Raw genomic sequence first — 14263 nt, forward strand, 5'->3', positions numbered from 1 at the left:
GTTTTTTTAAATTGTCCTATGATCATACCATAATCCGTGTCCCTATAACTTTACAGATCGTATCAGACTTATGGTATCTAATGAAATATATTTTATGAATGATATAGAATGAGATGAAAGTGGCACGACTCTTCTCGGCGCTTAACCTCTCACAATGTCAATGACCCAGGTTGGATTGCTCAAGAGCCCAGTTCTTAAAAGAAGACATGTATCGTGTAATCAACATACACGATTACCTCTAGAGTAAAATAAAGAAAGGAATTGTATATAGCCACAAATATAATAACAAAATGAGGAAACACATTCCACAAGACACTCGCTTCAACCAATGGGAGAACCAATACTATTATAGGAGATGTCATTCCTTTGAAGGGCTGATTTGACACCTAGTGTATTCAAAACATGTCGTCGTGGAAGCAAGTGACAGACGGTCTAATATCATGATTCAGATTACCGACACGCAAAGTAAGTTGAGTTCAAAAATCACTTTTGATGTTATATGAACATTGTGTTGTGGTTTACAGGCAATGGTTCAAAGTTTAGTTAATAATATAAGATGTTTGTCTCCCATGAAACATACCGTATCTTCAGCAAAGTTTAACCAGGCTGAAGCTAGTCTGGGCTACCTTAGGCTTTTACATCCGTTTTTCCCCATGATTGTAGTTGACGTGTGACGTGGTTAGGTCTCCTGAATGTGAAAATTGGGAATAGGTTAGTCTAACCACAAGCAGTAAATTAAATCCTTATGCTAGACTAAGGTGACCAGGATAGGGTAAACAACCGACTGGACTGACCAACTCACTGACTACCGCGTACCTAGGGTAAAACATCACAGCAGGCCAAACAGGCCACCTACATTCAACGCTTGCCACCCTCCGAAAAATTACATTATAACGCGTCCTGACACCGGAGATGGGCATCAGTCGCGACTTGTTGTTGTTGAGAAACGGAGCTAAAGACCTCTACTCTCCTTTCGAAGTAAGTATTTTCTCCAAAGTTAGAAATTAAGGCCAAATTTTAAGATTTAAACAGAGGGTAGTGAAAAGGGTGGCTACGGCAGTGGAAATCTCACCAAAACGCTTTAGAAATTTTTACTTACAACTAAAAATGTTTCGAAGATTGATGCCATCTTGATGTTTACGGAGTCGCTTGTGTCAACAAACTTCCCATTTCCTGTGCTAAATCTGCACACCACTTGTACCCATAGACGCTGGGGCACTTTCATCACAACAATCGTAAACCAACCTCTTACCAGCACTTATTCAAGGGGACTACGGCATTCTTTGCGGCGTTTTGCGCTCTTCAGTTGTTTATCAGTGTTGTCAATTGGTATGTGTTTACCCTCCAAACTAGGTATAAGACTTACACAAAACCGGGGAAATAAGTGAAATTAGCGTATCTATTTGTATTATATATACGTACATATTACAGCAATTTTATCATTACTGCATTACTATGACAACTAGAATTCATCGAAACAGTTTGTAAATGCATCGGCGTATGTGTGACGCTCCACTAGATTGGCAACGATGAGTCATTTTTCCTCACGTCGTCTGCTCGTAAGTATACATCCGAAACATTTGTAATTTTTGGGGGTTAATTTGGTTGCAAAAAAGGGATAATAGACATGAATTAAATAAACATTTTGAAGTAAAGTTAAACTAAATATTGAGTAAAGTAAACAATTAAGGGAATAAAGCTTTGCATCTCATAATCAGTGTTGTCGTCTGCTGCTCGTAACTGTGTTTGCGGAGTGAGTGCTTAGGAACCAGGAACCACAGCGTGGTTCAAGTGCACTGTGGAGTGAATTAAGACCAAAATGTGTATAATTACAATCAAATAAGCACTGTGGAGTTTCAGTTGTGATGGCAGTAAGGATAAAAACCACCGATTACAAGGTAAGAATGAATTCAGTTCCAACCATAACCCCGGGAATAACAAGTTTCATACTTTCACTAATATAGGCAACAAAATGTTTTATTGTGTTGATTACAACTGCAATCTTGAGTAAGATCAATAAACGTTACATATATACTCTAACATTGTTCAAATGAGTGCTGGGAAGGCTGGGGAAAGATGGTGGCCGTCACTGATGAGAACCGTCCATGCAAAACGTAGCCGCCATATTGGATTTCAAAAACTGCCTTGAAAACAATATTTTTACGAAGAGCTCACATGCTTATTTTAGTTCGTATGGGGCTTTCATATATCACATTATGTTGACGAAACTTCAGTCTTTTAAATGGTATGCTTAGAGTTGCAATTGTATTCTTGTTTCACCAATTAAATATCGAGTGAATAAGACCCGTCCACCGTGATGAGGGTTGGCCTGCCGTGATGTTCTACCCTATTTGGCCACCCTCCGAAAAAGTACTTCAACACGTCCTGACACCGGAGATGGTCATCAATCATGAGTAGTTGGTGGTGATTGCAGGAACTCAAGACCTCTACTCTACTTTCGAAGTAGGGTAAACAACCGCATGGACTGGCCAACACACCGACGGTCACGGCTGGACACCCTCCGAAAAAGTACTTAGAGTAAAACATCGCATGGCCTGCAGCAGGCCAACGACTATCAATGCATGCCACCCTCCGAAAAGCATATTAGGGTAAAACATCACCGACTACCAACACTTATCACTCTGGACGGGTCTTATTCACTCGATATTTAATCGGTGAAACAAGAATACAAATACAACTCCAAGCATACCATTCAAAAGATTGAAGTTTCGTCAACATAATGTGATATATGAAAGCCCCATACGAACTAAAATACGCATTTGACGCTCTTTGTAAAATATGTTTTCAAGGCAGTTTTGAAATCCAATATGGCGGCTACCGTGTGGATGGCAGGTTCTGGTCAGTGACGGACACCATCTTTCCCAACCTTCCCAGCACTCATTTGAACAATGTTAGCGTAGATATGTAACGTTTATTGATCTTACTCAAGATTGCAGTTGTAATCAGCACAATAAAACAACATTTTGTTGCCTATATTAGTGAAAGTATGAAACTTGTTATTCCCGGGGTCATGGTTTGAACTGAATTCATTTTTACCTTGTAATTGGTGGTTTTTATCCTTACTGCCATCACAGCTGAAACTCCACAGTGCTTATTTGATTGTTGTTATACACATTTTGGTCTCGATTCACTCCACATTGCATTTTAAACAAGTTGCTGTTCCTGGTTCCTAAGCGTGCTCGCCACAAACACAGTTACGAACAGCAGACGACGACACTGCAAAGTTTTATTCCCTAAGCTGTTTACTTTACTCGTTATTTAGTTCAACTTTACTTTGTTATTTAAAAATGTTAATTTAATTCATGTCTATTATATATCCCTTTTTTGCAACCAAATTACCCTAAAAAATTACAGATATTTCTAAAGTAGATACAATCCAATGTTTTTAACCTTGTCGTACATCTGGCTGCCGAAAACCATAGAGGAACAGACTACAGATAAGTGGATTATGTTTTTTTTTTTTTTTTTTTTTTTTAGCACTTTTCATTGTTTTTAAATAACTGAAAGCCAGAATTAAATGTTACCTTTAATGTTTGTATGCTAAGAATGGCAAAATCATCGTTGCCACATTAGAGGAGCTTAACACATACGCCAATGCATTATTGTAAACTGTTTCCATGAATTCTAGTTGTCATAGTAATGCAATAATGATAAAATTGCTTTAATATATATGTATATAGTCTTTCAATTCATAGGCTGATTTCACCATTTTCCACGTTTTGTGTAAGTCTTATACCCAGTTTGGAGGGTGAAAACATACCAATTGGCAACAGAGAGAGAGAGAGAAAAATAAGGCGAAGGAAGGAAGGACAGGGGTGGCGGTGTGTAGTGGGGGGGGAAGGGGGGGGGAAGAGGGTAGGTGGAGCTTTTTACGCATGTTCGTATCCTTTTCTGGATAATGGAGTTTTTGTCTCTTGGTACAAGGACAAGTGTCATTATACTTTACGGTTAGTGATTCACGATACCCTTATAAATTACGTCACTGGGTGTAATGCACTATAGCAAAATCTCGTTCTGATACGAGTGTTCGTTACAGAAATATTGCCAAAAAACTTGCTTGCACTGTCTCTGAAACCCATAGTAGGTATTCTTCTTAGTTGTCAATCAAGTTTTTTGTAATCAAGTATTTTTTACAAGCTAGCTATTGTATAAATTTGTATTTTTCTCAATCAGAGCATATGCCCCTCAATGCCAACTTTCCTCTTTTAACGACTTTCTGGTCATTGCAAATTCGGCCCCATTAATTTCTTATGGTGCGAAAACAGACAGAGGCCCAGGGACCGAAAGTGATTGCGTCGCACTACGGTGGTAATCCGGCAGTAAAACATCTTCATATATCCAAAAAGTAAATAATAAATATATATATGCGCATTACGATTATAACAATTACATGCATAGCTGATAATCTGCATGAATAAGTGGTAAACTGTTTTGCAAGAAAGTTGAGTATAGCAATTATTTACAATAGGTACGAAAGTCAAAATGTTGTGATGTCATAATACAGGAATTAAAAGAACGTTCTAATTCAGAAAGATAATTACTTAAATTTGAGTCAGAATAGAGTTACTTTTTCAATAACGAATATTTTCAAATTAATCGTCATAAATATGTAAAATATTGATGTTTTACTATTTATTTACAAAATTATCTAAGTCCACCCTTTGTCGTCGTCTTCTACCAAAACAGTTGTTTACTTAAAAACGTCCTGGTAAGGGACTGTGTTAAAATCTGAAAATTTGGCCTTAATTTCTAACTTTGGAGAAAATACTTACTTTGAAAGGAGAGTAGAGGTCTTTAGCTCAGTTTCTCACCCTCAACAAGTCTTGACTGATGCCCATCTCTGGTGTCAGGACACGTTAGAATGTACTTTTTCGGAGGGTGGCATGCATTGGTAGACGTTGGCCTGCTGCATGCCATGCGGTGTTTTACCCTATAACGCGTCCTGACACCGGAGATGGGCATCAGTCGCGACTTCTTGTTGGTGAGAAACGGAGCTAAAGACCTCTACTCTCCTTTCGAAGTAAGTATTTTCTCCAAAGTTATAAATTAAGGCCAAATTTTAAGATTTAAACAGAGGGTAGTGAAAAGGGTGTCCACTTCAGTGGAAATCTCGCCAAAACCCTTTCGAAATTTTTACTTACGCTTCAATATTTTAGAAGATTGACGCCATCTCGATGTTTGCGGAGTCGCTTGTGTCAACAAACTTCCCATTTCCTGTGATGAATCCGCACACCACTTGTACCCACACAAGACGCTGGGGCACTTTCATCACAACAATCGGAACACGGTCTCTTACCAGGACGTTTTATTGTAGTGTCTTACCGAACAATTATAGAGCCGTGATTTCCACGAGCGGCAGGATACTAAATTCAAATTTAGCGCCGTCGGCGTCAGCCAAACACTGGTGGTGATGACGTCCTCTCCCTCCCACTCCCTCGCGGAGAACCAGGTACAACTGCCCAGGTGAATCCAATTCTTTTCCTGCCGGCGTCCGGTGAACATCGGTGGTCGGTGCGGTTGGATGACTTTGCTTCGCTTTTTTCTTGTGGATTTGATCTTCGGAATTGGTGAAGTACTCTTTTTTGGCGTTGTTATTATTTTGCTTTTTTATTTAGGCGTTGCCATGTCGGATTCTAGTCCGTCGGGAGTTAGGTTTTGCATCTCAGGATGTAAAACTAGATTATCCAAGCTAGAGTATGATTCTCACACTAAATGTGTTAAGTGTAGGGGACAGGTTTGTTCAGCAGATCGAACATGTAACGAGTGTAGTGATTGGACTGATTCTCAATGGAAGTTTTTTAGTTCATACTCGGAGAAATTAGCTAAAGACAGAATTAGAAAAGCAGCGCTTAGGGAAAGTAGACTTAGCTCTGCTTCGTCTTGCGATCATCTGTTCCTTCTGTTTCTCCTCAAATTGTTATGTCTCCTTTAACTACACCTCCTATTCCTCCTACTAATCCCACTTCTCCGGCTTCCCGTGTAGTTTCTTCCGACACCATTGCCAGTCTGGAATCGAGGTTAGATCAGAAATTTTTGGTACTAGCGAATACGGTTTTGCAACTTGTTAATTCAGTTAAGACGTTTTTGGAGAAAGCGGCTTCAGGTAAGAGTGTAGTTGAGGGTGCGTCTGTCTGTCCTGACACGTCTCCTAGACAAAGGTCACTGTCCAGCTCCCCCGCACCGGGGAGAAGACATACCGGAAGTCCAAGGGAGGTCGATCGGGATTGCCACAGACAGGCGCCTCTCTTGTTGAGCCTGTTGCGCCTCAACAGGGCTCGGTTAAGCGTTGGAAAGGTGTTGCGGTCAGACGCCTTTCAAATGATTCAAGCGATTCGTCTCCGGTCGCACGGCGCTCTTGGCGAGATTCGCGCGTTCGCGTCCCTTAAGAGGCGTTCAGGCGCCGATTCTTCGCCTCCTCCAGTCAAGCGGTATAAGGAAGACCATGAGAGTAGGGTTTGCGCCTCGGCCGTTAGCGGCTCGTTCGTCGCCTCAATCTGTGCCTTTTTCGGCTCCATCTACTAGTAGAGATTGTGGTTTTAGCGCTGTAGCTAGCAGTTCTAAGGGTGTTTCTTTAGGCGCTTTTTCGTCTGTTACGCCTGATGCGCCTGTTTCGCCTCGAATTTCGGCGGCTCCGAGCGAGGCGCAGTAGTTTTTCCGCCTCCTGCTGAACATTTAGGCTCTTCCAAGCCTACGTTTAGCTGGTTTTTGATTCGTCTCTGGCTCCTTTGCGCAAGCAGTTAGAGATGTTAACCAACTGGATGAATGAGTCCAAGGGTGGTTTCGAAACCTTCAGATCCGTGTAGTTCCGTCTACTTCTTCGGCGGTATCGGAGAATGAAGAAGAAGTAGAGGAGGAGGATTCACATCACCTCTCGTGTTATTCACGTCTCCTTAGATTCTTCTGGTATCTTATCCAGATTATTTTGAGAAAGCGGCTCCGCGCTCCCCAACTTCGACTTTTTTGATGAGGAGGAAAACTTCAGACCCTCTCCTCCCAAAACTTGTTCTATCTAAAGCGGTTAGACATTCGTTGAAAGAGACGGAGAAAGGATGTCTATGAAAAGAGACTTAGGGAAGGCTCTTTTTGCTTACCCTCCCTCTAAGTTGCTTCGTAAGAGGTATAGGTTTTATGTAACTGGGGAAGCTCCTTCTCTGGGAGTTTCTGCCTCCTCCCAGGGAGACTTCTCCAGTTTAATCGACTCCTCTAGAAGATCTGCTTTCGCCGCAGCGAAAGTTTTTTTCTTTACAGCGCTGAGTTGGACCACGTTGTAAAGAATCAATTTAAACTTTTGGAAGTCTTTAGCTTCCTTGATTGGACTATTGGCGCTTTAGTCGGCAAGATCGAAGACTGTCCTTCTCTTTCTCAGGAGTTAGCGGAGGATTGGATTGGTGTTCTGTCCTGTGCGGACAAATCCATTAGGGATGGATGTGTGAGTTAGCTTCGCTCATCGCCTTTGGTACCCTTAAGAAAAGGCAATTTTGGTGCTCCTTTGCTTCTAAAAGGGTTACGTCCAACAGAAGTCTGCTTTCTTGTTTGCTCCTTTTGTGAAAGATAACCTCTTTCCAGACGATGTAGTGTTGTCAATTTCGTCTGCGCTAGATAAGAAATCTACTTCGGATTTTACTGGCACAGTCTACTAAGAGACCTAAAGCTCCTGTGGAGACTGTTCCTTCGGTTTCTCCTCTGGCCCAAGCGCCTTTTCGAGGGAGAAAACCCAAGCGCTTCTTTCGGCCGAATCGAATTTGCGACCTCAGTCTAAGGCCTCGGCCAAGTTAACAAACCTTCCAAATGAAAGCTCGGTCGTTCATGCACCAGTGGGAGCCAGGCTGGCTCTGTTTTGGGAGGAATGGGGAAAACAGAGGAGCAGAAGCCTGGGTAGTGCAAGTACTCAAGTTCGGCTATCGTATTCCTCTCGTTTCACCTCCCTCGCTCTCACCTGTGCCAATTCCATTCCAGGCATACTCTCCGGGCTCAGACAATTTTCTGGCGCTAGCCGCAGAAGTGGAAGCGCTTGTTCTCAAAGAAGCGATAGAACAGATAGAAGGGGATTTTCCTCCAGGCTTTTACAATCGCCTTTTTGTAGTTCCCAAGTCATCAGGGGGGCTGGAGGCCGGTTTTGGATGTGAGCGCCCTGAACTTGCATGTCCAGAAAACAAAATTTCATATGGAGACCACTCGGTCGGTCGGTTCTGGAGTCCATCAGACAGGGGGATTGGATGGTCTCTCTGGACATGCAAGACGCTTATTTTCACATTCCGATACATCGCGAATCTCGAAGTACCTGAGGTTCATGTTCGAAGGCAAGGTGTTTCAGTTTCGGGCGCTTTGCTTCGGACTAGCGACCGCTCCTCAAGTTTTCACCAGGGTTCTATCCCCGACCCAGATAGGAAGCTGGCTACACATATTAGGAGTAAGAATCTCCCCTCTATCTGGACGATTGGCTTCTCCGGTCGGAATCAGAGAGTCGGTGCATGAAGGACCTTGGAACAACTCTGGATCTTGCCAGAAAGTTAGGAATTCTGGTCAACAAACAGAAGTCCCAGTTGGTTCCATCTCAGAGCATCCCATTTGGTGGGGATGATTCTGAATGCTCAAGTTTTTCGGGCTTTTCTGTCCCCCCGAAGAGGGTTCAAGGCTGTCTGGAGACAGTTCAGGAGTTCTTGGACAAAAAGGTAAGTTCTGCCAATCAGTGGATGAGGCTCCTGGGCAAATTGACGTCAGTGGAGAAATTTGTGACGTTGGGAAGACTGCACATGAGACCTCTGCAGTTTTTCCTGAGAGCTCTTGGGGCAGGAAGAGACAACCAGACTCGATTACCTTTCTGTCACAGATCAAATAAAGAGGACCTAAGGTGGTGGCTCTCTCGAGCAAGGTTGGAAGAAGGGTTAGATTTACGAACCATCCTCCCGAACCTACAGTTCTTTTCCGACGCATCGGACACAGGTGGGGAGCCCTACTGGGAAATCAACGGACTTCAGGAGCTTGGTCGGAGAAGGAGAGAAGTTCACATAAATGTAAAGGAAACTGTTAGCAATTTTCTTGGGGCTCAGACAGTTTCGAGCTTAGTAGAAGGTCGAGTAGTGGCAGTGCATTCCGACAACATCCACGGCTCTCTCGTACGTGCGGAAACAGGGGGGACTCAGTCTTTCTCTCTGTACGAAGTAGCCAAGGATCTCCTCCTGTGGTCAAACGAAGCGAAGGTTCAGCTAGTCCCGAGATTTGTTTCCGGGAAAGATGAACGTCCTGGCGGACGAGTTAAGTCGTCAACAGCAAGTATTACCTCCGGAGTGGACTTTGGACAAACAAGATTTGTCAGAAACTTTGGCGCCTTTGGGGACGACCGTCAATAGACCTGTTCGCGACATCAAGGAACAAACGTCTTCCTCTCTTTTGTTCTCCAGTCCCAGATCCTCTAGCTTGGTCGGTGGACGCAATGCTGTTGGATTGGTCGGGTCTGGAAGCTTATGCATTCCCTCCGTTCGGTCTAATAAGAGAGGTGCTGAACAAGTTCATGTCGCACAGCAATGTAACGCTAACGTTAATCGCTCCCTTTTGGCCCAGGAAAGAGTGGTTCCCGGACCTTCTCCAGTTGTTAGTAGACTTCCCCAGACTTCTTCCTCCAGAGAAGTGGCTTCTCAAACAACCTCACTTCAAGAGGTTCCACCAAAACTTGTCCGCTCTAGCTCTGACAGGGTTCAGACTGTCCGGAATCTTGTCAGAGCGAAAGGATTTTCAAGAAGAGCTGCAGAAGCTATCGCTCGTTGTAGGAGAGAGTCTTCTAACAAACTCTATCAAGGGAAGTGGAGAATCTCAGAGAGTGGTGTAGAAGTGCTAAAGTCTCTCTTCTGCGACCTCTTTAACAGAAATAGCAGATTTTCTTCTATTTCTTAGGAACTCTAAGACACTGGCTCCTTCGACGATCAGAGGATATAGAGCCATGCTCTCTTCGGTTTTTCGACATCGAGGTTTGGATATTTCCTCCAATTCAGATCTGTCGGACCTCATTAGGTCTTTCGAAACCACTAAGCTCCCGCAAGATACAGTGGCTTGGAACTTAGATGTGGTGCTTAAGTTCCTCATGGGGCCACCGTTTGAGCCTTTGAAGTCGGCTTCACTCAGGAACTTGACTAAGAAGGCACTCGTTTCTTATTGCACTAGCTTTGCTAAGCGTGTCAGCGAATTGCACGCTATAGACAAAAGAGTCGGTTTCTCTCAAGGCAATGCTGTATTTTCGGTATCTTTGACCTTTCTAGCCAAAAATGAGAATCCTTCTAATCCTTGGCCGAGGAGTTTTGTGGTAAGGAACTTATCTGTTTTATTGTAGTGTCTTACCGAACAATTATAGAGCCGTGATTTCCACGAGCGGCAGGATACTAAATTCAAATTTAGCGCGTCGGCGTCGCCAACACTAGTGTGATGACGTCATCTCCCTCCACTCGCGGGAGAACCAGGTACAAACTGCCAGTGAATCCAATTCTTTTCCTGCCGGCGTCCGGTGAACATCGGTGGTCGGTGCGGTTGGATGACTTTGCTTCGCTTTTTTTTCTTGTGGAATTGATCTTCGGAATTGGTGAAGTACTCTTTTTTGGCGTTGTTGTTATTTTGCTTTGTATTTAGGCGTTGCCATGTCGGATTCTAGTCCGTCGGGAGTTAGGTTTTGCATCTCAGGATGTAAAACTAGATTATCCAAGTTAGAATATGATTCTCACACTAAATGTGTTAAGTGTAGGGGACAGGTTTGTTCAGCAGATCGAACATGTAACGAGTGAGTGATTGGACTGATTCTCAATGGAAGTTTTTTAGTCATACTCGGAGAAAAATTAGCTAAAGACAGAATTAGAAAAAGCAGCGCTTAGCGAAAGTAGACTTAGCTCCGCTTCGTCTTGCGCTGCTTCTGTTCCTTCGTTTCTCCTCAAATTGTTATGTCTCCTTTAACTACACCTCCTATTCCTCCTACTAATCCGCTTCTCCGGCTTCCCGTGTAGTTTCTTCCGACACCATTGCAGTCTGAATCGAGGTTAGATCAGAAATTTTCGGTATTAGCGAATACGGTTTTGCAACTTGGTAATTCAGTTAAGACGTTTTTGGAGAAAGCGGCTTCAGGTAAGAGTGTAGTTGAGGGTGCGTCTGTCTGTCCTGACACGTCTCCTAGACAAAGGTCACTGTCCAGCTCCCCCAGCACCGGGGAGAAGACATACCGGAAGTCCAAGGGAGTCGATCGGGATTTGCCCACAGACAGGCGCCTCTCTTGTTGAGCCTGTTGCGCCTCAACAGGGCTCGGTTAAGCGTTGGAAAGGTGTTGCGGTCAGACGCCTTTCGAATGATTCAAGCGATTCGTCTCCGGTCGCGCGGCGCTCTTGGCGAGATTCGCCCGTTTCGCGTCCCTTAAAAAGAGGCGTTCAGGCGCCGATTCTTCGCCTCCTCCAGTCAAGCGGTATAAGGAGCCTGAGAGTAGGGTTGCGCCTCGGCCGTTAGCGGCTTGTCGTCGCCTCAATCTGTGCCTTTTTCGGCTCCATCTACTAGTAGAGATTGTGGTTTTAGCGCTGTAGCTAGCAGTTCTAAGGGTGTTTCTTTAGGCGCTTTTTCGTCTGTTACGCCTGATGCGCCTGTTTCGCCTCGAATTTCGGCGGCTCCGAGCGAGGCGCAAGTAGTTTTTCCGCCTCCTGCTGAACATTAGGCTCTTCCAAGCCTACGTTAACTGTTTTTGATTCGTCTCTGGCGCCTTTGCGCAAGCAGTTAGAGATGTTAACCAACTGGATGAATGAGTCCAAGGGGGGTTCGAAACCTTCAGATCCGGTTGTAGTTCCGTCTACTTCTTCGGCGGTATCGGAGAATGAAGAAGAAGTAGAGGAGGAGGATTCACATCACCTCTCGTGTTATTCACGTCTCCTTAGATTTCTTCTGGTATCTTATCCAGATTATTTTGAGAAAGCGCTCCGCGCTACCCCAACTTCGACTTTTTTGATGAGGAGGAAAACTTCAGACCCTCTCCTCCCAAACAAAACTTGTTCTATCTAAAGCGGTTTAGACATTCGTTGAAAAGAGACGGAGAAATGGATGTCCATGAAAAGAGACTTAGGGAAGGCTCTTGCTTACCCTCCCTCTAAGTTGCTTCGTAAGAGGTATAGGTTTTATGTAACTGGGGAAGCTCCTTCTCTGGGAGTTTCTGCCTCCTCCCAGGGAGACTTCTCCAGTTTAATCGCTCCTCTAGAAGATCTGCTTTCGCCGCAGCGAAAGTTTTCTTTACAGCGCCTGAGTTGGACCACGTTGTAAAGAATCAATTTAAACTTTTGGAAGTCTTTAGCTTCCTTGATTGGACTATTGGCGCTTTAGCGGCCAAGATCGAAGACTGTCCTTCTCTTTCTCAGGAGTTAGCGGAAGATTGGATTGGTGTTCTGTCCTGTGCGGACAAATCCATTAGGGATGGATGTGATGAGTTAGCTTCGCTCATCGCCTTTGGTACCCTTAAGAAAAGGCAACTTTGGTGCTCCTTTGCTTCTAAAAGGGTTACGTCCCAACAGAAGTCTGCTCTCTTGTTTGCTCCTTTTGTGAAAGATAACCTCTTTCCAGACGATGTAGTGTTGTCAATTTCGTCTGCGCTAGATAAGAAATCTACTTCGGATTTAACTGGCACAGTCTACTAAGAGACCTAAAGCTCCTGTGGAGACTGTTCCTTCGGTTTCTCCTCTGGCCCGAAGCGCCTTTTCGAGGGAGAAAACCCAAGCGCTTCTTTCGGCCGAAATCGAATTTGCGACCTCAGTCTAAGGCCCTCGGCCAAGGTTAACAAACCTTCCAAATGAAAGCTCGGTTCTTCATGCACCAGTGGGAGCCAGGCTGGCTCTGTTTTGGGAGGAATGGGGAAAACAGAGGAGCAGAACCTGGGTAGTGCAAGTACTCAAGTTCGGCTATCGTATTCCTCTCGTTTCACCTCCTCGCTCTCACCTGTGCCAATTCCATTCCAGGCATACTCTCCGGGCTCAGACAAATTTCTGGCGCTAGCCGCAGAAGTGGAAGCGCTTGTTCTCAAAGAAGCGATAGAACAGATAGAAGGGGATTTTCCTCCAGGCTTTTACAATCGCCTTTTTGTAGTTCCCAAAGTCATCAGGGGGCTGGAGGCCAGTTTGGATGTGAGCGCCCTGAACTTGCATGTCCAGAAAACTAAATTTCATATGGAGACCACTCGGTCGGTTCTGGAGTCCATCAGACAGGGGGATTGGATGGTCTCTGGACATGCAAGACGCTTTATTTTCACATTCCGATACATCGCGAATCTCGGAAGTACTGAGGTTCATGTTTCGAAGGCAAGTGTTTCAGTTTCGGGCGCTTTGCTTCGGACTAGCGACCGCTCCTCAAGTTTTCACCAGGGTTCTATCCCCGATAGGAAGCTGGCTGCACATTATTAGGAGTAAGAATCTCCCTCTATCTGGACGATTGGCTTCTCGGTCGGAATTTGGTTCTCGGTCGGGAATCAGAGAGTCGGTGCATGAAGGACCTTGGAACAACTCTGGATCTTGCCAGAAAGTTAGGAATTCTGGTCAACAAACAGAAGTCCCAGTTGGTTCCATCTCAGAGCATCCTTTATTTGGGGATGATTCTGAATGCTCAAGTTTTTCGGGCTTTTCTGTCCCCGAAGAGGGTTCAAGGCTGTCTGGAGACAGTTCAGGAGTTCTTGGACAAAAAGGTAAGTTCTGCCAATCAGTGGATGAGGCTCCTGGGCAAATTGACGTCAGTGGAGAAGTTTGTGACGTTGGAAGACTGCACATGAGACCTCTGCAGTTTTTCCTGAGAGCCTCTTGGTGCAGGAAGACACAACCAGACTCGATTACCTTTCCTGTCACAGATCAAATAAAAGAGGACCTAAGGTGGTGGCTCTCTCGAGCAAGGTTGGAAGAAGGGTTAGATTTACGACCCATCCTCCCGAACCTACAGTTCTTTTCCGACGCATCGGACACAGGTTGGGGAGCCCTACTGGGAAATCAACGGACTTCAGGAGCTTGGTCGGAGAAGGAGAAGAAGTTCCACATAAATGTAAAGGAACTGTTAGCAATTTTCTTGGGGCTCAGACAGTTTCGGAGCTTAGTAGAAGGTCGAGTAGTGGCAGTGCATTCCGACAACTCCACGGCTCTCTCGTACGTGCGGAAACAGGGGGGGACTCAGTCTTTCTCTCTGAGCGAAGTAGCCAAGGATCTCCTCCTGTGGTCAAACGAAGCGAAGGTTCAGCTAGTCCCGAGATTTGTTCCGG

The 14263-nt window shown here is 44.6% G+C and overlaps 1 protein-coding gene across 2 annotated transcripts in view; it reads left to right on the forward strand.

The window, feature by feature from the left end:
* Positions 1–311: 311 nt before the first annotated feature.
* LOC135216689 (vesicle transport protein GOT1B-like) overlaps positions 312–14263 on the forward strand; it is a 187855-nt gene continuing 173903 nt past the window's right edge. For both annotated transcript variants that reach the window (XM_064252102.1, XM_064252101.1), the window contains exon 1: positions 312–465. In XM_064252102.1, coding sequence (XP_064108172.1) covers positions 441–465 — 25 coding nt within the window. In that variant the 5' untranslated portion in view covers positions 312–440. The remainder of the gene's footprint in view (positions 466–14263) is intronic.

Source organism: Macrobrachium nipponense, chromosome 6 (genome assembly GCF_015104395.2).
Source record: "Macrobrachium nipponense isolate FS-2020 chromosome 6, ASM1510439v2, whole genome shotgun sequence".
Lineage (NCBI taxonomy): Eukaryota > Metazoa > Arthropoda > Malacostraca > Decapoda > Palaemonidae > Macrobrachium > Macrobrachium nipponense.